Raw genomic sequence first — 23,938 nt, 5'->3', positions numbered from 1 at the left:
AGATATCGATTGTTTGGGGGAAATATCGGCCGATACTGATATCGATTGTTTGGGGAAAATATCGGCCGATACATATATCGATTGTTTGGGGGAAATATCGGCCGATACTGATATCAATTGTTTGGGGGAAATATCGGCCGATACTGATATCAATTGTTTGGGGGAAACATCGGCCGATATTGATATCGATTGTTTTGTGGTTCTGCTTCCGTTGGTTTTATGAACAGCAATTTAAAATCTTCCCATTCTTATGAACACAATATTGATTACACAACTTTTTTAAGTCATGCAACAAAGTTAAACATTTATTTTTTATAACATTTGTTCACATTCATCCAACTTAAAAAGCATTCCTCCAACTGAGAGTGCATTCCTGAAATATCAGGTTTTCCCCGATATTCCTTTTCTGGTGGTACACACTGAAAAACTCCACAGACGTGGTACACAGGGTGGCGGATTCACCTGGTCGGATGGTGCAGCAGGCAGTCTGCCATTTATATTTGCTTTCAGATTTCTGTGTGCTCTGTCTATCAAGGCATAAAATGATCACAAGAAAATGATAACTTAATACACTGTTCATTGCATAAAAATAAGCCGAGTAACCTCTGCCACAATATAACTAAGAATCCACAACTGCATACAGAGCATCTTTAACAATGTTACAAACTTGTGACAGAGAATATTTTTTAGAACATTCAGCAAACATATATTACATCAAATTAATTTACATTAGATTAAATTTAAGTGCCAGGGTTAGGGTTAGGTTTAGGGTTAGGGTTAGGGTTAGGGTTAGGGTTTGGGTTAGGGTTAGGGTTAGGGTTAGGGTCTGGGTTTGGGTTTGGGTTTGGGTTAGGGTTAGGGTTAGGGTTAGGGTTTGGGTTTGGGTTTGGGTTTGGGTTTGGGTTAGGGTTAGGGTTAGGGTTAGGGTTTAGTGCCAGGGCGTTGCTGGGTCTGAAGCATTGCTATTTGAGGAATACATAGGGACACACCTGGCAGTACTTTGCAGGTTTATCAAGGCTTTATGCACCTTGTGCATTAATGCTAACATCCTCTTACCTTTACAAAATGTTAGCACATCATGAACATAGAAGAAAAACATTTAATACTTGGTTGTTCGTCTCCCGCTTTGGAGTTTATGTTCACATTGTTGTAAAAGAAATGTCTGACCACGGCACCACAATTATATGGAGAAATACCATTTTGGATAAAAGGCTATATGCTGCCACTGCATTTAGATCAAACCTTCCTTGTGTCGAAAGTGCTGCGAGGGCTAACAGTGATAGATTTGCTTGCAGTCACATCTGTCCAGAATGTAAATATGTCAGGGTTTCTTCACTGCAAGGGGAAAAAAATTTATGACAATGTTCAACACAATGACTGACACAGTGCGGCAAGGTTGTCAGTGGAAACAAGAGATATGCAGTGAGACTGCGGTTCCACAAGAAAATATTAAAAATCAGAAACTTGCTCTCACTTCGCTCAGCAGGGATAAGTAAAGTAACAGGACTGACCACAGTTCAGCAGGACTGACAGCAGCATAGAACACAATGACCTGTATAAGAACAAGTCATCAGCTCATTGACGCAACACTGCAGTGACATCTAGTTTCCCAGGCAACAGCACTGAGGAGGCTCATGTTTCAGAACAGCGCCCCACAGAGGCTCCAAAAGCCAAATGATTAGTTACGTCCAAATGAAAAGATATCTTCTGATATTTTCAGGTATTATTTTTTTTTAAAGCATTTTGTTGCCTGGCAGCCCACAGGTCTGTACAATTATAGCAGAAACACTGAATATGGAAAACAAAGCGCAATTATTTTGTATCTGACAGGCAAATGAAAACCACCTCTTGAATTACAAATAAACAATGGAATTTTTTTTCCTTTTGATTGACAAGACATAGTCAGAGCTGACCATCGATTGGTTTTGAGCTCTCTCTCCCTGTGCAGTCTGACTGTGTTACTGAGCTGTGCAGTCTGACTATGCTGCTCTCTCCCCCTGCAGTCTGACTGTGTTATTGTGCTGTGCAGTCTGACTGTGTTACTGCACTGTGCAGTCTCACTGTGCTGCTCTCTCTCCCTGTGCAGTCTGACTGTGTTACTCAGCTGTGCAGTCTGACTGTGCTGCTCTCTCTCCTGTGCCAGTGTTGGCAGGAATCCGCAGTGCCGTGGGCAGTGCCCAGACCCTCATGGCTCAGAAAGTCCAGCAGTTCTTCCGGCTCTGCCAGCACAGCCTGGTGAGTCCTCCCTCACCTTTGACCTTTGACCCTGTGAGGCCGTGCGCTGCCATCGGGCACAACATTTATACACATTCAGCACACATACGTCATCACCATGCACCCCTGCAGTGATGTCATCATCCTGCACCCTTGTAAAGTGTCATCACCTTGCACTCCTGTAATGATGTCATTACCCTGCACCCCTGTAATGATGTCATCACCCTGCACCCCTGTAATGATGTCATCACCCTGCATCCCTGTAAAAATGTCATCACCCTGCACCCCTGTAATGCTGTCATCACCCTGCACCCCTGTAATGCTGTCATCACCCTGCACCCCTGTAATGCTGTCATCACCCTGCACCCCTGTAATGATGTCATCACCCTGCACCCCTGTAATGATGTCATCACCCTGCATCCCTGTAAAAATGTCATCACCCTGCACCCCTGTAATGCTGTCATCACCCTGCACCCCTGTAATGCTGTCATCACCCTGCACCCCTGTAATGATGTCATCACCCTGCACCCCTGTAATGCTGTCATCACCCTGCGCCCCTGTAATGCTGTCATCACCCTGCGCCCCTGCAGGACCCCACGGCGCACCCCCAGCCCAGCCCCCAGGACCTGGCGGAGCTGTGGGAGCTGCTGCAGCTTGCGGTGGAGGAGGTGCGGCTCAAATTCCAGGAGCTGCAGCGGCTGAAAGACTCGGGCTGGCGGCTCCACCTGAAGGTGAGCGGAGCCCCATCCGGACCCTCGCTCAGAGCCGCAATGGCCGCCGATGGCCCTGCTCCACCGCAGCGTGACGGCTGGGAATCAGAGCAGTGATGTCGCCAACTTGAGCTGAGCCAGAATGGCCGCCGTGCCTTGTTGAGTCATGCAGACACACTGACACTTACACGATCACAGGAACAAGGACACCGCACTAAAAGAAAATAAACTAACACTCCCTCTCCCTCTCTCTCTCTCTCTGTCTCACCCACACACACATACTTTCTCATCTGTTCCTTCTTATTTATTTATTCATCCACTCTTATTTTACGCTTAATCACTGTTTTCATCCTTTATTTGCACACCTTTTATTTTCCTCTTTATCTGGGGTGTTCCTACATCACCCCCACCCCACTCCCCCCCCCCCGCCCCCATTCCACCAATCAACAGGAGGATAAGAGCCTCCCGCCCCCGTTACCAAAGAAACCCAGCGGGGGTGTGGGTGGCGGTCGCGCCCGGGGCGGGGTCGACCCCAGGGGGGGCGTGTCCTGTGAGCCCCCTCCCCTCCCGGAGAAGACTGCCACCCTGGTGGAGCACCAGGACCCACACAGCCGGCTGCTGCAGGCCAAGAACTCCGCCCACTCTTTCCGCCAAAACTCCGCGACAGAGAGTGCCGATGGAGTGGAGATCTACATCCCTGAAGCACAAACACGCTTCTGACCTGTAACACACACTCACACTCACACTCACACACACAGACTCTCACACACACACGCTCACGCACACACACTACAGAGTAGCGCCTTTATTTCAGCTGGAGACAGAACTCTGTGGGTGCTCTGCGAAGCTGGCAGGTTACCTGGGCATTCTGCGCTCTCGCACTCACTGTGACGTCACAGAACCCTGCTGTGACATCACAGAGCCGTCAGGGTGGGTACAGTCACAGGAAGACCACTCAGAGCGTGGGTCGCCCTGAAGCCACCCACACTCGACACAATCACCAATTACACACCGCCCCCTGCAGAGCTACCGGCTGCAGTCCTCACTGCCACGCTCCGGGCTCGATCAGAGACCACAGGGGCTCATCCATGCACCACAGTGTGGGGCCTCAACTCACAGAGCCGCCCAGTAGCCCCACACTCCTCGTTAGTCTTGAACAGTGGACAAGCTCTCTTTGTGACATCATCACTGCCATGCTGCCCTTCCAGCAGCAACCAGCAGGGGGCGACATGGTTTTTAATGTAGCACACAAGGCGGACACACTCACAAGACCCCGGGGGGAAAGAGGCTAAGGCCTTGTGGGGAGGGGAGAGGACGTATAGTTTTTGGAAGCAGGCTTGTAGCTTATTGAAAACAATGAATCTGTTTTAGTCTGACAGTTTCACAGTCCAGAAACAAGAGAAAAACAGGCCCCTCCCCCTCTCCCTCTGACAGCAAGCCGCACAAACACCAGGCTCTTTTCTCACAGTTCTTCTCACCGTTCGGTTTCACAAGTTTCTCTTTTATTAAAAATGCAGGGGAGCGATGCCAGCCATCGCTTTTTCATCCTGGTCTGCCTGGAAGAGTTTCAGAGTCCTCCTCTCGAAATCCCTTTCCCTCTTCTGGTCGCATGCTGCCAGTTTCCTCTCTTTTTTTCACTAAAAAAAAGCTGATAATGTTTTATAAACCAGTAATGTGTGCGAAGAGATTGTCCAGGCGCCAACATGTTTCCTTAAAGTAATTTCACATCAGTAAGTGACGAGTGGTGTATGTATGTATTGACTAGATCACCCTTATCTTACTGCACCAACACGTGCCATAACAGGGACTTTTAATCGGACTTTAAGCATTGACGGCTGATTGGATGGCTACGGTGATGCCATGGCTCACTCTCCACTGTGTGAGAGTTTTCCCCATATAGTAGGCCCCCTGATTTACTGTGTGAAAGTGGTGTTTTCCCCCTATAGTAGGCCCCCTGACCTACTGAGTGAAAGTGGTGTTTTCCCCCTATAGTAGGCCCCCTGATCTACTGTGTGAAAGTGGTGTTTTCCCCCTGTAGTAGGCCCCCTGATTTACTTTGTGAAAGTGGTGTTTTCCCCCTATAGTAGGCCTGCTGATATACTGTGTGAAAGTGGTGTTTTCCCCCTATAGTAGGCCTGCTGATATACTGTGTGAAAGTGATGTTTTCCCCCTATAGTAGGCCCCCTGATCTACTTTGTGAAAGTGGTGTTTTACCCCTGTAGTAGGCCCCCTGATCTACTGTGTGAAAGTGGTGTTTTCCCCCTATAGTAGGCCTGCTGATATACTGTGTGAAAGTGATGTTTTCCCCCTATAGTAGGCCCCCTGATCTACTTTGTGAAAGTGGTGTTTTCCCCCTGTAGTAGGCCCCCTGATCTACTGTGTGAAAGTGGTGTTTTCCCCCTGTAGTAGGCCCCCTGATTTACTGTAGTCATTCCCACAGCCTTCAATGCTTAAAGTCCCTTCTGTCTCTACTGCCCCCTGTGGATAAAGCGTGTCACTGCAGTGCTGCAGCGAAAGTTTGGTGCTGGATCCTGTCTTCTTAGGACAGATCCAGGGGTGGAAAACTCAGATTCAGACAGTAAAAAGTCCTCCCCAGGATTTTGTTCCAGCCACCTGGATTGTCTAATTAGCACAATTCTTCAGCCGGGAGGTAGAGTTAATTTGTGGAATCAGCTGGCTGGACTTACATTACAATACATTACAGGCATTTAGCAGACACTCTTATCCAGAGTGACTTACACAACTTTTTACACAGCATTTACATTGCATCCTTTTATATAGCTGGATATGTATACTGAAGAAATGCAGGTTCAGTACCTCGCTCAAGGGTACAACAGCAGTGTCCTACCTGGGAATGGAACCTGTCACCTTCCGGTTGCACATAAGGGGACTTTTACTCTCTGATTCCTGGGCTCTTCACCTCTGGCCTTCTGACAGAAATGTGCAGAGCCTTACACTGTATATACACAATCACACAAAGAGGAAATATTTCAATCTGCATTAAACGTACGTATATTTATATGGATATTTTATACGGGCATCTGTATTTTTAGAATAGAACGGAATATGTAATCTATTTATATAGATGATGTAAGCGGTCCAGTGAGCAGAGTGGGGCTGTCAGATTGTTAGAGGGTGTGATATGGCTCCAGGTTCACCGTGAAAAACTGAAAAACTGTCAGATTCTGATTCTATACTTCCCTGATGTCTCTCTCTCTCTCCCTCTCTCCCTCCCTCTCCCTCTCTCTCCCCCTCTCTCTCTCTCTCTCCCTCTCTCTTGCTCTCTCTCTCTCCTCTCCCTCTCTCTCTCTCTCTCTCTTCCTCTGAGATTCTGAGGAGCTGTTGAGGTGGTGAAACAGGGTGTCTTCTCATTAATACCATATAGGAGAGAAAGTGGGGGGGGGGGGGGCATTTAGGGGAGGGGGAGCTTTTCCAGTGAAAATGGGAAAACATCCTGCGAGACATCCCCCAGCCCACTTAGGGAGAGGAGGCGTTCCCTGTGACCACGGCTCATTAAAATATGACCTCACAGTCAGATGGGAAAACTGCCGTGTAATTTGTGTGTGGGTCTGCGGAAGGGGTATAAATGTGTTTTTGAGCATGACCACTCTCACCACCTGCCATCCACAGAATACCGACACCAGGAAGCCTGCATTTTAAAGTGCACTTTGAAAGGCCAAAGTCAAACCGTAAAGTATATCGAACAGAAAATGTGACGGGTGTAAATTCAGGGCTCCACAGACCACTGGAGTTTTTGGGTTGGGGCGGGGGGGGGGGCGTGTGGGGGGGGGGGGGGGGGGGGTTGGCGGGGGGGCATGAGTGTAACGCACTGAGTACTCTCTCACTGGAAACTTACAGATTTATTTAATCACCCCGGCATCATAATGTAAATATCTGTGTTGTGAACGAACATAGCATTACTCTTATGATTATATCTGACACTATAACCATTATTATCAGTAGTGGTAGCACTAGTAGCATTATTACTATTATTATTGGTTGTTTTTGTTTTTTTCCCAGTGATTACTCCTGATGAAATTATTCCCTTTCCAGGCTGTGAGTTTGGACTGTAGAATCCCTCTGTCTGTCAGATCTGATCTCTGCAGAGTGGGGCGTGGCTGAAAGGACAGGCCACACCCACTCCACGCCCAGTTGCCCCGCCCATGTGCACAGGATATCTCTACTCTGAGCCAATGAGGAGCCATGAACGAGCTGGACAGACAGCCGTTGGCTGGTTTGCAGCCACGGGAAACACAGGAAGCCCCCTCTGCCCCCTGGTGGAGACGCAGAGGACATTTTATACTCAGCACTACACAGGAGCATCTCTCTCTCTCTCTCTCTCTCTCTCTGCACCTGCTACTCAGACTCTTACGCTCTGTGAGCATCCCGCATAAAGCTATTTACATCAGGGTCGTCCAATCGCAGGGCGTCCAATCGCAGGTCGTCCAATCGCAGGGCGTCCGCCATTTTAATTCCGTCGATTTCCTTCCTGTTTGACGACGACAGGCCACTGCTCAGAATCCCGGACTAGCGAGGAGCGAGGGAGGCTGAAGATGGAGTCGCCCCACGCCCACGCCCCGTCCCCGTGGATTTGTTTAGAACATGCCGGATGCTCCTGCTTTTAAAGTCTGTCCTGATTTGGTTGTTGAGAAGTTCACAGATCACTGAGAGATGCTTCACTGTGAATGACTTTATTCAGCACTGAATGTAAGACTGTTGACGTTGTAAATGTTTTCTATTTATTATTATTATTATTATTATTATTATTATTATTATTATTATTATTATAAAGCTATTTTTAGCGAAGAACCCAAATGAATTTGTATGTGTGTCTAGCTGTCTAACAGATCTCTAGCTGTGGAATGAGGTGTGCTTAGTATGGATAGGAGTGAAACCTACAGGATGGTAGATGTCCAGGAACAGTCTTGGGCAGTCCTGTTATAATATTTCATTATTTTCAGTATATTTCAATTTTCGCACGAGTTTCTCTTTTTAAACGCTGGCTGTGTTTTCTGAGGAAGGCGAAGGTGAAGAAGGTCAGCTGGAATGCCTACTCAGCTGGTTTGAGTGTCCCGTCTCAGAGAACTGTCTGTTAGACTCAGAATGAACCACCACCCCCCCCCCCCCGCCCCCCCCCCTGCCCCCTGGTCTCTCTGTCTGCCAGCTACACCTAGTAACCCACCCCCCCCCCCAACCTCACCACATCCACATCCTACTAGAGCACAGGACCACAGCATCTTCAAAACTGCCACTATGAGGTGCCACCATTGAATATGAAAAATTATTAAGTATTCATTTTAGAAGATCCTGTATTTTACAAGCCAAGAAATATAAATGAAGGGCAAGTAAGTCTGTGTGTGTGTGTGTGTGTGTGTGTGTGTGTCTGTGAGTGTGTGTGTGTGTCTTCTGACCAACAGATGGCAATACAAGATTTGACACCCCGAGGATTTAGGATGGCTAAAGAGAGGGAGAGAGTGAGGATGATGACTATTAGAAGCCTTCAGCACAGCTGTCATAACCTGGTGACATAGCTCCCTTATGCAACAAAAATGCATTTTTCCCATATATGGGGATCCAATATATTGTGGTGTGATTTATTGTGATACTGGAAAACTGTTCCCCTAATATTTCCAGCAGTTTGACCTCAAAATGTTTTAGGTAGTTGAAAAAAAAATGACTGGATGACTTGGGAAAAAAAAGAGTGACAATTCACCAGCAATATGATCTACTGTCATAAAACAATTTTGGAACGCAGTACCTGGGCACAGGGTCAGCCTGCAAGAAGAGATATCATCAAAAACTCAAGCAGCAGAATGAAATGTGATAGCTGTATCGGGACGTCAGGGTAAGAGATTCAATTAAATGACTGAGATGTGACCTTTATAAGCGCCGCACACGTACAACAGTCACTGCATTCAGACATCAGTCACAGGAACTTTCAGTGAGGATTATTCTGTGATAACAGAACTCCAATATTCAGAGATATTATAATAATAATATTCAGCAGGATTTCACTTGTTACAATCATACTGTTGTAAATCTAACAAAAATGGCACACACATTCACACACACACACTCACTCACGCACACATACACACACACACACACACACGCTCTCTCTCACACACACACACACACACTCACACTGATCTGCCTGCATGACTTTCAGTTCCCCCACCTTCCTCCATTTCTATGCGCTCCAAACTTACACCATCTGTCTGCCCACTGACAGTCTGCTGCATGAATCTCTCTCCCTTTCCCTCTCCCTCTCTCTCTGTCTCTTTCCCTCTCTCTCTGTCTCTCCCTTTCTCTCTGTCTCTCCCTTTCCCTCTCCCTCTCTCTCTGTCTCTCTTTCCCTCTCTCTCTGTCTCTCCCTTTCTCTCTGTCTCTTTGCCTCTCTCTCTCTCTCTCTCTGTCTTTCCCTCTCTCTCTGTCTCTCCCTTTCTCTCTCTCTTTCCCTCTCTCTCTCCCTCTCTCTCTCTCTTTCCCTCTGTCTCTCTCTCTCTCTCTTTCCCTCTCTCTCTCCCTCTCTCTCTCTCTCTGTCTCTCTCTCTCCCTCTCTTTCCCTCTCTCTCTCTCTCTTTCCCTCTCTCTCTCTGTCTCTCTCTCTCCCTCTCTCTCTCTCTCTCTGTCTCTCTCTCTCCCTCTCTCTCTCTCTCTCTCTCTCTCTCCCTCTCTCTCTTTCCCTCTCTCTCTCTGTCTCCCTCTCTCCCTCTCTCTCCCTCTCTCATCCTTCCTCCCTTGCGGGCTTCTCTAAGGATGCTCACACCCTGATGTGTGCGACAGTCACCTCCTCTTACCCGTTAGAGCTGAAGAGAAGCAGCCCTTCTTTCCCTAACCACCGACTCCATTGCCTACTTGTTTTCAGGGCCCTGAGTCTTTCCTTTTAACTTTTCATACCTGTGTCCAGTGTGCCTGTGTTCAGGGTGCCTGTGTCCAGTGTGCCTGTGTCCAATGTACCTGTGTACCTCAAGGTGCACTTTACCTTTAATTTATTCTGGTGTTTTGGCGTTTTCACTGATGCACTTATGTGAAAGACAGTGAACCGAATGCACTCTGTAAAACACACATACTATATATAACAGGGTGGACACGAGGGCATTCAGAAGCAAACGCAGTGCGGGAAACAGATGGGATTCTGCCGCAGCCTGTGAAACAGAAGCAGGCGAGCGATTGGTCTTCAGAAAGTTCTCTATTCACAGATTCTGTTTCAGCTCTAGCGCTACTCTGACTCCCAGCAAGAGCAGGTACAGAAACACTGTTCTGACCTGCCTGTTCCAAAGACAGAGCAGAAAAACTCCCCGTCCCCCAGCTGTGTTGTAAATTCAAAACTCTATGATGGAAAAAAATGCACCACCAGATATGTGCTGAACAAGCGGGGTTCCAGACGTCCGGTTTTTCAAATCATTAGTCCGTCGTCTCGAGCTCTACCTCTGGTCCGTAATGACTTTAATGACTCCCTGATCCGGCGTCGGCGCCGAGGCGACCCGCCCCCCATCCGGGCGACCCACCCCCCCATCCGGGCGACCCGCCCCCCAATCCGGGCGACCCGCCCCCCCAATCCGGGCGACCCGCCCCCCAATCCGGCCGCCCCGCCCCCCAATCCGGGCGCCCCTGGGTGTCCTCGCAATTACGCTCCCAGCTGCGCATGCTACTGGACTCTAAATCTGGCAACCCAATATTTCTGTAACCATTTCATCAAAGCAGCGTAATGACGGCAGTGCACGGTAGTCTACACCTGAGCAACAGGACCGCGGAATCTTTTACACGCTCAAAACTGCGCTACTTTTGTATTTGTGTCCTTCCATTGCTGTAGTTGCATTCATACTTCCATTCGATACCCGAGGAGGACCAGCAGATGTTGTAGTAAGCAGGTAAAATGTTGAAGACTGAGTCTTTTCATTTTTGTGTTGTCTTTACGTAAAACAGATATAACTCGGTCCTCCCTGAAAGGGCACTGTTTTGCAGGGGGTTCTGAAAATGCATAATTTAAAAACTCCGATCGAATGATAGCTGAAGGGGAGAGGAGCTACATTTCTTGTGAAATTCCTGCAGACAGAGTTAAAAATGCGAATTTTAACAATGCTATGCTGATGGTGCCGTTTGCTTGTGTTATTGAAGCTGTTTATCACATATACGTATAACTGGGGTAAAATAGCATTTTACCCTGACAGCAGGTCCAAGAGACGTTAAAGCAAATAGACTGACAATGTTCCTTATGAATAGCATTTCATAAAAAAATACATTTTTTAAAAAGGTGAAGTTAAAATAGCTTAACACGTCGGCATTTTGTTTCCATGGTGACGGCACCTCTGTCTAATTCGTCAGGCGCCTTAGTGGCCGCGTTGGTGATTCATGCTCGTCTTCTCAGATTTGAAGAGACAGACAAACGGACCCACATCTATCCTCTCCGATGAATCAAACTAAACTTCCACACAAACAGACCCACATCTCTCATCTCCGATGAATCAAACTAAACTTCCGCACAAACAGACCCACATCTCTCCTCTTCCATGAATCAAACTAAACTTCCACACAAACAGACCCACATCTATCCTCTCCGATGAATCAAACTAAACTTCCACACGAACGGACACACATCTCTCCTCTTCCATTAATCAAACTAAACTTCCACACAAACAGACCCACATCTATCCTCTCCGATGAATCAAACTAAACTTCCACACAAACGGACACACATCTCTCCTCTCCTACGCGTCAAACTAAACTTTCGCACAAACGGACCCACATCTATCCTCTCCTACGCGTCAAACTAAACTTCCACACAAACAGACCCACATCTATCCTCTCCGATGAATCAAACTAAACTTCCACACAAACGGACACACATCTCTCCTCTCCTACGCGTCAAACTAAACTTTCGCACAAACGGACCCACATCTATCCTCTCCTACGCGTCAAACTAAACTTCCACACAAACGGACACACATCTCTCGTCTCTCGACACGTCTCAGTCTTCAAATGCACGTCTCAATGTAAAGATGAAACCTGGGGGGTCAGCTTTGTGTTCATTAGCCCTGAAATAGAACATTCCCATTCATTTATTAGTAATCACAAATTCCTCTATTTTTGAGACTTACAAGCATTCATAAGCTGTGAGGTTTAGACTTTGCTTTACCCGTGTGCCTATTCTGGAAAAGCTTTTTTTTTTCTTTTTTTTTTTAAAAAAAAAGGTTTTTACAACCCAGGTTCTATTTCAGGACCTAACCTGAAGACTCCATTCATGTGCGCCACAGCGAGTTTAAACAGATAAGCGGCTTGTCTCAGCACTGGAGCACAAAATGTCCGTTATTCTAGAAACAGAATAATCTCAGACCTCTCCTCCGCTCAGCTCCTCCACTCTGTTTTCAGCATCACACGTTTCCAGTAAATAAACCACACGCTGCTCTTAGTAAACAGACTTTAATCAAAGGTCCTCAGATTCTTTACAAGGGATTTGAGCCTAGAGGCGAGATACGAACCAGATCTGCAGCACATTCACGCGGCACTGTAAGGGAGGCGATACAGCCAACGGCTGCCTGGCCTGAAGTGCCACACATCCTCAGAAATGCGTTTTATATCTCTCAAACCACGACTACGATCACATACACGCACACCATTTAAAATAAAAGTATACGTTAAACTTTTAATCAAGTACAAAACTAAAACAATGTACATATCTGCTTCGTGAGTAGAGTTCTGGTAACTAGCGAGCAGCTGGCTGCAGACTTCATTTCACCGGGCACAGGTTTTTATCTTTTGGATCTCGAGCGATGGCAGGTGGTGATGAAATGAGAGGGTGTCTATTTTAGTTTGGTATTATCCTATGAGTTCAGTCCGCAAGGATTCCTCACACAATTCACGGGCAGCCGAGCCAAAAGCCCGCTGCCAGACCACCTGAACACCTGAGAGGTAGAGTCAGGCAGCGCGCGTTGAGTCATCTTCTGTTCCTGTGTTAATGTTGCCGTGTTTATGGAAAAACAGAACTCTAAACTTTAGGCGGAATGATTTACATTAGGCACTTGGTGGTGCAAATGGACAAAATAAAAAGATCAGAAATAAAATTTTTAAAAAGGATCAGAACTGAATATTTAATTCAAGCCACGGTATAAAAAACAAAAGTGTCATCAGTGTAGGATAGGAAGGTAATGAAGGGCACAAAGAAAAATAGGGAGAGAGAGAGATGGAAAACAATTGATTTTCAAATTTAGCTAGAAGGAAAAAAAATTAAAAACAAGACCCAAGATAAATCATTTTTATCTTCAAATTTCCTTCCTACTTAAATATGCAGATGTGTGTGTGGATGTAAACACACATACACACACGTACACACACGTGCACATGCACACGCTCAGGCACACACTCACACACACACAGATGCACACACACACACCCTTCCCCCCTGGAATGAACCCATATTTTCTATTAAAAGAATAAGAATTTTTTCAGGATTGGTTTTGACCCAACTTCGTGTTCGCCTGGCTGGTCATGTGATCAGTGACCAGCGAGGTAGGCGGCTGCATCTTCAGGACGCCGGGCCATTGCTGAACCCCGTGGGATTCTGGGATTGCCAACGCCACAGGTCCTCACCTGCGGGAATAAAAACCAAAAAGCCGTTTTTAACAGGGCTGCTGAATAGATTCAAATACTGGGAGGACATTGACTGCATACCAAGAAAACACTCTCGCTCTCGCTCTCGCGCACGCGCTCACGCACACGCACACGCACACGCACACGCACACGCACACGCACACTCACACTCACACTCACACTCACACTCACACTCACACTCACACTCACACTCACACGCACACACGCTCACACTCACTCGCACTCGCACTCGCACTCGCACTCTCACTCTCACTCGCACACGCACACACACTCGCACACTCACTCACACGCACTCGCACTCGCACTCACACTCACACTCACACGCACTCTCACTCGCACACGCACTCACACTCGCACACACACTCACTCACTCACACTCACACTCACACTCACACTCACACTCACACTCACGCACATGCACACACACACACTCTCACACACGCACATGCACACACACTCACACGCACTCGCACACGCACACGCACACACACACACACACACACACGTGCACACACACGCACACAGTGCGCAGGTCACATGACCCAGGTTGGTCACATGGTGTACTCACACATCCTCTCCAGTCCGAAGTTGGCCTTCCACCCCAGCTCCTTCTCAGCCAGGCGGGGGTCAGCGTAGCAGGAGGCGATGTCCCCCCCTCTCCGCGGGGCGATCCTGTACCGGATCTGTGCAAAACACCCCCACCCCAGCATGAGGACACAGATCGGCCTGGGGGAAACAGGTCCTGGAGGGCCGCAGTGTCTGCGGGTTTAACTCCAGTCCTGGAGACGGTGCTGTGTCTGCAGGTTTAACTCCAGTCCTGGAGACGGTGCTGTGTCTGCAGGTTTAACTCCAGTCCTGGAGACGGTGCTGTGTCTGCAGGTTTAACTCCAGTCCTGGAGGGGCCGCAGTGTCTGCGGGTTTAACTCCAGTCCTGGAGACGGTGCTGTGTCTGCAGGTTTAACTCCAGTCCTGGAGACGGTGCTGTGTCTGCAGGTTTAACTCCAATCCTAGAGGGGGCGCTGTGTCTGCTCGTTTCTGTGATTTCCTTTCAATCTGCAGCCAGATTAGGCCTTGCAGACCTATGCAGACTCTTTGGCGCACTTAAGCGCAGAAGGACATGAGAAACTGCCTAACACACTAAAACCCTAACCCTAACACCACAGCCCTGCAGGATCTGAGTTTGAGATCCCTGACCTACTGCGTGTCCTTATCCACGACACACTGCAACGGCAATGCAGTGTGTAACTGTTTGAGCCCTCGAGTCCTCCACACAGCCAGGGGGCGCTGTTAACTCACCTCCCTCCCTGAGGCTTTCTCCATGGCCTTCACCATCTGCAGCACTGAGTAACCGGTACCTGTGCCCAGGTTATACACCTACAGAGAGAGGGCGAGAGACGGGGAGATGAAGAGAGAGGGAGAGGGGGAGAGAGAGAGAGAGAGAGAGGGAGAGGTAGAGGGAGGGAGAGAGAAAGAGAGATAGATTGAATGGGAGAGAGAGAGATTGAAAGAGAGGGAGAGAGATAGATTGAGAAGGGGAGAGAGAGAGACCAAACACAGCAATGAGGGCCAAACTACAGTTGGGCATAATTACACATAGTAAGCAAAGTTTGAAAACACTCAGATCCCAAAGAATATTTAACAAAACATTTCACCAGGCAAAAAATATGACCATATGAAAGGAGAACTGTGTTGTGTATACTGGTGAAATATATATTTAATTTTACTGGTGTGAAAATGCTTATGAATGTAGAATGATTTCATTTGAGTCTGAGACAATATAAGCCAAAGTGACGGTAATAATAGCAGAGGCAGGCCAACAGCACCCCCTAGTGGTGGTCAGACATGCTCAGGGAGAAACAGGACAGGGTTTACGGCGGGTCTGGGACAGTGTGTGAGAGAGGGAGGGAGGGAAGGAGGGAGGGAGGGAGAGAGAATAAAGGGAGTAAACACCAACATACAGAAAGGAGACAGAGGAGAGAGGAATTAATATATTTAGATAACTAGGAGGGATTGATAGATGAAGAGGAGGAATAGAGGAGGGATGACAGAAAATAGGAGGGATAGAGGAGGGATGCTAGATAAAGAGGAGGGGTGGACAGATGAAGAGAAAGGATGGATAGATAAAGAGGAGAGATGGATAGATAAAGAGGAGAGATGGATAGATGAAGAGGAGAGATGAAGATGAGGGATGAAAGATAAAGAGGAGAGATGGAGAGATGAAGAGGAGGGATGGAGAGATGAAGAGGGAGGTCTACCTTACAACCACAGCAGTCCTTCAGCTTCCTGAGAGCGGCGATGTGTCCCTTAGCCAAGTCCACCACATGGATATAATCCCTCACTCCTGAGAGAGAGAAAGAGGGGGGGAAAGGGAGGGGGGAGGGGAGAGAGAAGTGAGGAGAGAGAGAAAGAGGGGGAGAGAGGAGAGTAGAGAGAGAGGGGGATGGGAGAGAGAGAGAGAGCAGGAGGGTAGAGATGGAGAGTAGGAGAGAGAGAGAGAGGGTAGAGAGAGAGAGGGAGAGCAGGTTAGGAGCAGGGGATGATGATCGGTCTCTGAGGCTGGTGCCACTGGAACACAGGAAGAGGAAACTAACTCCTCAAACACGTGATCAGGCTGAAGTGCAGAGTGACCGCTGTGATTTAACACCCATACCCAGCCCCCCGGCTGGAACTACAGCTCATCCTCCTCTCATCTGTCCAAATACGCAAGGACTGCAGTGTGTGTGTGTGTGTATATATATATATATATATATACACACACACACACACACTGCATATATACATATATGACATACACACTCACGCGCACACACGCACACACGCTCAAACACACCACATATTCACACACACGCGCACACAAGCACACACACACAGACACGCACGCACATACACTCACACACCGCACACACACATGCACACACACACACACACACGCGCACAAGCACACACAGACACGCACGCACATACACTCACACACTTGCACACTCACACACTCACACACTCACACACTCACACACACTCGCGCGCACCCACACCTGTTCCATCAGGAGTGTTGTAATCGTTCCCGAACACGTTGAGCTGGTCTCTCCTCCCAACGGCCACCTGACAGGGTCAAAGAGCAAGAGCGCAGTGACCCATCAGAGCACTGTCTCATCCTTAACCTTCCAGAACAGTCTCATCTTTAACCTTCCAGAACAGTCTCATCTTTAACCTTCCAGAACACTGTCTCATCTTTAACCTTCCAGAACAGTCTCACCTTTAACCTTCCAGAACACTGTCTCATCCTTAACCTTCCAGAACACTGTCTCATCTTTAACCTTCCAGAACAGTCTCACCTTTAACCTTCCAGAACACTGTCTCATCCTTAACCTTCCAGAACACTGTCTCATCTTTAACCTTCCAGAACAGTCTCACCTTTAACCTTCCAGAACACTGTCTCATCTTTAACCTTCCAGAACGTTTCATCTTTAACCTTCCAGAACAGTCTCATCTTTAACCTTCCAGAACACTGTCTCATCTTTAACCTTCCAGAACACTGTCTCATCTTTAACCTTCCAGAACACTGTCTCATCTTTAACCTTCCAGAACACTGTTTCATCTTTAACCTTCCAGAACACTGTCTCATCTTTAACCTTCCAGAACACTGTCTCATCCTTAACCTTCCAGAACACTGTCTCATCCTTAACCTTCCAGAACACTGTCTCATCTTTAACCTTCCAGAACACTGTCTCATCCTTAACCTTCCAGAACACTGTCTCATCTTTAACCTTCCAGAACACTGTCTCATCTTTAACCTTCCAGAACACTGTCTCATCCTTAACCTTCCAGAACACTGTCTCATCTTTAACCTTCCAGAACAGTCTCATCTTTAACCTTCCAGAACACTGTCTCATCTTTAACCTTCCAGAACACTGTCTCATCTTTAACCTTCCAGAACACTGTTTCATCTTTAACCTTCCAGAACACTGTCTCATCTTTAACCTTCCAGAACACTGTCTCATCCTTAACCTTCCAGAACACTGTCTCATCCTTAACCTTCCAGAACACTGTCTCATCTTTAACCTTCCAGAACACTGTCTCATCCTTAACCTTCCAGAACACTGTCTCATCTTTAACCTTCCAGAACACTGTCTCATCTTTAACCTTCCAGAACACTGTCTCATCCTTAACCTTCCAGAACACTGTCTCATCCTTAACCTTCCAGAACACTGTTTCATCCTTAACCTTCCAGAACACTGTCTCATCTTTAACCTTCCAGAACAACGTTTCATCTTTAACCTTCCAGAACACTGTCTCATCTTTAACCTTCCAGAACAACGTTTCATCTTTAACCTTCCAGAACACTGTCTCATCTTTAACCTTCCAGAACATCGTTTCTTCTTTAAACTTCCAGAACATCGTTTCGTCTTTAACCTTCCAGAACAACGTTTCATCTTTAACCTTCCAGAACATCGTTTCATCTTTAACCTTCCAGAACACTGTCAAATCTTTAACCTTCCAGAACAACGTTTCATCTTTAACCTTCCAGAACATCGTTTCATCTTTAACCTTCCAGAACATCGTTTTGTCTTTAACCTTCCAGAACAACGTTTCATCTTTAACCTTCCAGAACATCGTTTCATCTTTAACCTTCCAGAACACTGTTTCATCTTTAACCTTCCAGAACATCATTACATCTTTAACCTTCCAAAACAGACTGCTCTACAGACTGTTGTATTGACTCATGAGAAAGTTACCTATGAAAGTACAAAACACAGTCAAGTCAACTCAGTGGAATAAACATGAATAAAACAGCAAAAACCAACCCAATCCCCCCCCAAAAAAACTGTCAGCTGTTACCTGGGCAACATAAGGCATCAGATTGTTGGGGATCCCCTGGGGGTCTTCCCCGATTTCTCCTGAAGCGTGAGCACCAATGGGATTAAAGTATCGCAGAAGCACAGCGCTCCAGTCCTGTTATTAACACGCGCATACACGCACACGCATGCACACAGACACACACACACATACACACACACCCATACATGCACAGGTTAGTCCAAAAAACCACTGCAAACCAGAGTACATATTTATGGGTTGAACTGAGTGTTGTGGGAGAGGCTGTGTGTTGTGGGCAGGGCTGTGTGTTGTGTGTTGTGGGGCTGTGTGTTGTGGGAGGGGCTCTGTGTTGTGGGAGGAGCCGTGTGTTGTGGGAGGGGCTCTGTGTTGTGGGCAGGGCTGTGTGTTGTGGGAGGGCCTCTGTGTTGTGAGCAGCAGTGATTGGCTACCTTCTCTGCGTGACACTGGTCCTGGATTATCTCCTCGATGAAGAACTTGGTTTTGCCGTACGGGTTGGTGCACCCCCCGGCCGGGTGCTCCTCATCGATGGGCAGCCGCTGGGGGTCCCCGTAAACCGTGGCGGAGCTGCTGAACACGATACTGTGAACCCCGTGACCCTGCATCACCTGGGAGACAGGACGGACACACACACGCGCGCACACACACACACACACACACACACGCACACGCACACACACACAGACACAGACACAGACACAGACACATCAACAGCCAACTCGGATATCACAGACATAAAGTTATATTTCCATGTTCAATATCTCAGACACATGCTAATGCATTTAGCTGCATAAGTTGCATAAGCTACGTAAGTCCACACAAACATATAAAGCAGTGTTCCTCAGCCCTGGTCCTGGGCACCCACAGTGTACTCTGGGTCCAACCGTAGTAACAAGCTCTCTGTTGCAGTGAGCTGCTAATTGGTCTTAATCAGACACAAATTGTTCTTAATTTGACATTTTTATATGACACTACCCTCTTAAAGCAGCAGTATGCCAGAAATTGTCATTATGCCCTTAAAAATTAATAATTTCAATCAGTCATACCAATTTTTGTTTTTATTTACTGCACTGTATGTACTAAATGGCAAACAGTTCCAGTTGAAAGAGGTTCATTTTTAATCAGTTCAGTTACAAAACTGACAGGTGAAATCAGTTTAAACTTGTTACTAGCCGAGGGCAACAAGTCCATTGTATTAAAATAAGTTTAACTGCACAATTATGGTAGAACTATTTTTAAACAACCTTAACTGATTAAGAGATTGGCTATGACACAAACCAGCACACACACAGTGGGTCTCCAGGACCAGGGCTGAGGAACACTGATATGAACAGCAGCCCCAGAAAATGCACAAGCGACATGGGATTAAGGCACTAGTGTGCAGCTCATTCACCAGTGCAGGCGTGCGTTCTCACTGACCTCCAGCAGGTTCAAGGTCGCGGTCAGGTTGACCCGGTAGTACCGCAGGGGGTGTTCCACAGACTCCCCGACTGCCTTCAGACCCGCAAAGTGCATCACTGCAGAGAACTTGTGCTGCACAGACAGACGGACAGACAGACAGTCAGGGGTGACATTGTTTGTGAGGTGAACAGATGCAAAGGACAGATGAACATGGTGTGTCCCAATACTCGAAAAATGCATCTTCCTTTCCTCCACTACCACCTCGTCTCCCCCGTGCCCCGGAAATGGATCTTTGTGTCCTCCCTCCCTCCCTCCCTCCCTCCCTCCAGTGTCCCAATATCGGAGGAGACCAGCGAAGCTGTCCCAGTTCTCTTCACGCCTCCTTCCTTCTCTCCTTTCCTGCGTATACTTCCAGGTAGAAGACAAGTGGTAGTGGGAGACTGGAGGAAAGGAGGTGAGGAATTTAAAAGTCTTGGGACACACCCACACTGGGATATGGAGACAGACTTTGTGATGTTGACCTCTGACCTTCTGGAAGAGCTTCTCCAGGCCAGGTTTGTCCAGCAGGTCCAGCTCTTGGAATTCGATGCTGGTGCCCAGAAACTTCTCTATCCTCCTCAGACTCTCCGGAAAATTCCCTTCTCCTTAAGAGAGAGAAACTAGAGACTACAACTGCCACCAGCACGGTGCCCCAAAAACTACACCCCCCATACTCCCCAATCCCAAACCCCTCACAACTAACACACATGCGCGCGCACACACACATCCAAATGCACGCACATGCACACACAACCACACGCACATACACACATACATCACAACAACGCACACACATGCACACATGCATACAAAGATATGCATGCACACAAACACACCTCATTTGCAATAAATACAAATATACAAAAAATGATGGACAGCTAAATAAATAAGCAGTATAGAAGTGTTCTCACCTCGGACTGCGTTGCTGAAGTTGTCCACGACGACGGGGTAGTACCCCGCCTCAATCAGCTCCACCACACAGTGACTGCCAATGTACCCCGCCCCGCCCGTTACCAGAACCTTCTGCGCCATTCCACACACCTGCGGGAGAGGAACACACTACATCACCTACACACTACATCACCATCATACTACATCACCAACACACTGCATCTCCTACACACTACATCACCAATACAATACATCACCTACACACTACATCACCAACAAACTACATCACCAACACATCACCTACACACTACATCACCAACAAACTACATCACCATCATACCACATCACCAACACACTGCATCACCTACACACTACATCACCAATACATCAACAAATTACATCACCATCACAATACATCACCAACACACTGCATCACCTAGGCCTACACAATACATCACCAATACACTACATCACATAGGCCTACATACTACAACCAACACACTACATCACCTACATGCTAAATCACCAACACACTACATCACCATCACACTATATCACCAATACACTACATCACCAATACACTACATCACCAATACACTACATCACCAACACACTACATCACCAATACACTACATCACCAACACACTACATCACCAACACACTACATCACCTACATGCTACATCACCATCACACTACATCACCTACATACTACATCGCCATCACACACTACATCACCAACACACCACAGCACACTCCCCCACACTGAGGTCCAGGGGTGTCAGTGTGAAAGAATCAACCAATAGGGGGCAGCATAAATGCTTATGAGATGTAGCCTAGCGCGCTGCATTATGAAGGGAACCTCTTCAGGGACACGTTCAGTCGGTCAGTACTGAGCGGGGGACTCTGCAGCACAGACCAGCCCAAGAGCAGCACAGACCAGCCCAAGAGCAGCACTCACCGCTGGGTCTAGTGTTTGCGTCTGAAAGGAACCCGTAAAACTCTGTTCTAGTGTTGACCGGATGGAGGGGGACTTCACTAGGGGACCACTTATCTAACATTTAACAGCATGCACACCAATCAATCATCAAATTTTATTTGTACAGCGTATTTTACAGCAGTTGTCACAATACACTTCACAGACAACCCTGGCCTAAACCCCCACAGGAGCAAGCCTAAGGCAACGGTGGCAAGGAAAAACTCCCTGTGGCAGATGGGAAGAAACCAGCGTTTACTCAGCACAAACCTAAATATCAAACTACACTGGGTCCCACTCTCTATATTAGAGAAAGACAGAAACAGAGAGGGGGGAAGGGAGGGAGGGAGAGAGGAAGAGGGTGAAGCAAGAGAGAGTGAGAGAGGAAGAGAGAGAGAGGGGGAGAGGGAGGGAGAGACAGAGAGAGAGAGAGAGAGGAAGAGAGGGAGAGAGAGAGAGGCAGAACGGGAGACTGAGCACAGACAGTGGGTCTATATTGCCACGCACTTCAACTCCCTCAACACCCCCCTGCAGTCTAGAAAAATCTTAGATTTAATTGTCCACAGAGCAGTCCGTGCATGTGGGTCTCTGTGCGTATGAGTGTGTGCGCGTGTGTGTAGAGGCCAAAGAGAAGGGGAAAGTCAAACACAGACTATCCTGTCAAACACAAGCCGCTCACAGTTTGATATCCGAGGACAAAGTTCAACACGTAACATAAACTTACACCCCCCCCCCTGTCCATGGGGGACACTTTCACCAGAATGTGTTACTCTTAGCCAGATGAAAACACTGTCACTCATCCATCTCACTGGCAGCTCACTGGACAGACGCTGATGGGCCACACCCACAATAATGAGCTCTGCTTCAAGCAGGTAGACTTCCTGCCACCTATGAGGAAGTGGCCAGGCCAGTTTGAGGAAATGACAAATACCTGCCAACATAACTGAAGCCCACACCTCCGCCCCCTTTTGTCCACACGCGCCACCTCATCACCACCCACACCTGTACTACCAGAATACAAACGAAACCACTGATCCCGAAAAAGAAATTTATAAATAAAAAAGTCTGTATAAGCTATAGTCTCAAATAACTTTTGAATTCCGAATCCTGGTCCACTTTAAGGTGAGCTACATACAGTGTTCGGAGTGTTCGGAAAAGTTTGAAGCTGAGCTTCGTAGGCTGCTTGCTTAGCAGTTTTAAAAGGTATGACGTCCCTTCGCGCTCATGTGACATGCTTACGTGTCATAAACCGTAACCGCGCATCACTGGTGGTTTTCTACTATACATCGTCAGAAATGAATCACGAGACGAGATATAGAGTGGACTACCGCAGATCACCGCCCCCTAGGGATTGAGCGTGCAATTGTCGTCATTATTCAAAAGGATTAATGAACGTTTATAACATCAGATCACAATAACCAAGTAAGCCAAAGACGCAAATGTATTAGGCTATTTGGAGACATTCATTAAATGAAAGCCTTCATAGTGTTGGCTCTTAATTATTGTGTTTTTATCTGACCATCGTAAATCACACCATATACCACATAGCTCCCGTGTACAGTCAATTTCAACTTTAGGTTCCGCTAAAAATGAAAAAGTAAATTTTTAAAAATGAGCAAACTATTAGCCAGTTAAAATAGAGTAATATCAATGAACGAATCCGTGAATGAATGAATCGACGAATCAAATGACGTTAACCTAAGCCTCTGTCACTCAGAAATTATATTGAGCCACTCACGCGTAGTGTCTGTGCCTGGTAAATATCTCTGGTCTAACAGCTTCGTTTTAGTTTGCATTTTTGCAGTTAAACAGTCTATGGGTTACAAGCTATCTACATAAAGTACTGAGATGCGCTACACAGGTATTTAGCTATCAAAATCTTACAATGATCTAATTCATTCTAGCGAACTGGAGCAGGTATGTTACCTAGCTGTCTATCGTTCGATCAGTGGGTAAAAAGGAACCCTACTTTATTGTCCGTGCAGGAAGATCGTCGTCGTCTCTCCTCAGTGGAAAGGTCTGTGTCGTGTGCTACGCGTAAGGAGAAATAAATTCTTACAAGACTGTCGGCTTCGACTACCGTCCCTTCAGCAGGACTCCCCGGCTTCCTGGTCGGATGAAACGTGGAGGGGGGCGTGATTTTCATGACCAGGAAGTGGCACAATGATTGGACAACTGTCGGTCGTTACGTCAAAAATCACGGGACACTCCCATTGTAACCGCGTTGTACACAAGTCTTAACTGTTAAACTTTTTCTTTACCCAG

The 23,938-nt window shown here is 47.2% G+C and overlaps 2 protein-coding genes across 5 annotated transcripts in view; one reads left to right on the top strand and one right to left on the bottom strand.

The window, feature by feature from the left end:
• The window catches only part of LOC118236512 (disks large-associated protein 3-like), a 57,641-nt gene extending 50,947 nt beyond the window's left edge, over positions 1-6,694 (top strand). For all 3 annotated transcript variants that reach the window (XM_035435163.1, XM_035435081.1, XM_035435001.1), the window contains exons 10-12: positions 2,144-2,235; positions 2,805-2,945; positions 3,375-6,694. In XM_035435163.1, the coding sequence (XP_035291054.1) occupies positions 2,144-2,235; positions 2,805-2,945; positions 3,375-3,644 (503 nt within the window). In that variant the 3' untranslated portion in view covers positions 3,645-6,694. The remainder of the gene's footprint in view (positions 1-2,143; positions 2,236-2,804; positions 2,946-3,374) is intronic.
• A 5,637-nt stretch (positions 6,695-12,331) lies between these two features.
• Positions 12,332-23,865, bottom strand: gale (UDP-galactose-4-epimerase). 2 transcript variants are annotated; one of them, XM_035381429.1, is made up of 11 exons: positions 23,643-23,865; positions 20,720-20,849; positions 20,298-20,410; positions 19,788-19,901; positions 18,800-18,976; positions 18,372-18,485; positions 16,568-16,634; positions 15,791-15,876; positions 14,832-14,909; positions 14,104-14,218; positions 12,332-13,514 (listed from the first exon to the last, which is right to left on the bottom strand). In XM_035381429.1, exons 1-11 carry the CDS (start codon positions 23,817-23,819, stop codon positions 13,450-13,452), a joined length of 1,236 nt encoding a protein of 411 aa, XP_035237320.1. In that variant the 5' UTR covers positions 23,820-23,865; the 3' UTR covers positions 12,332-13,449. The 2 variants fall into 2 exon arrangements, with proteins under 2 accessions (XP_035237320.1, XP_035237311.1); XM_035381420.1 differs by having other exon boundaries at positions 20,298-20,413; positions 23,643-23,834.
• Between the last annotated feature and the right edge of the window lie 73 nt (positions 23,866-23,938).

The sequence above is a fragment of the Anguilla anguilla genome, chromosome 1 (assembly GCF_013347855.1).
Source record: "Anguilla anguilla isolate fAngAng1 chromosome 1, fAngAng1.pri, whole genome shotgun sequence".
Lineage (NCBI taxonomy): Eukaryota > Metazoa > Chordata > Actinopteri > Anguilliformes > Anguillidae > Anguilla > Anguilla anguilla.
This window is presented reverse-complemented; position numbering and strand designations above follow the sequence as displayed.

Coding starts and splice junctions, on each gene's coding strand:
- gale (XM_035381420.1), bottom strand. CDS start 23,819: ATGAAAATCACGCCCCCCTCCACGTTTCATCCGACCAGGAAGCCGGGG. Junction 18,977..19,787: donor CGACCTTGAACCTGCTGGAG/GTCAGTGAGAAC, acceptor CCTGTCTCCCAG/GTGATGCAGGGTCACGGGGT. Junction 14,910..15,790: donor AGGACTGCTGTGGTTGTAAG/GTAGACCTCCCT, acceptor CTCTCTCTGTAG/GTGTATAACCTGGGCACAGG.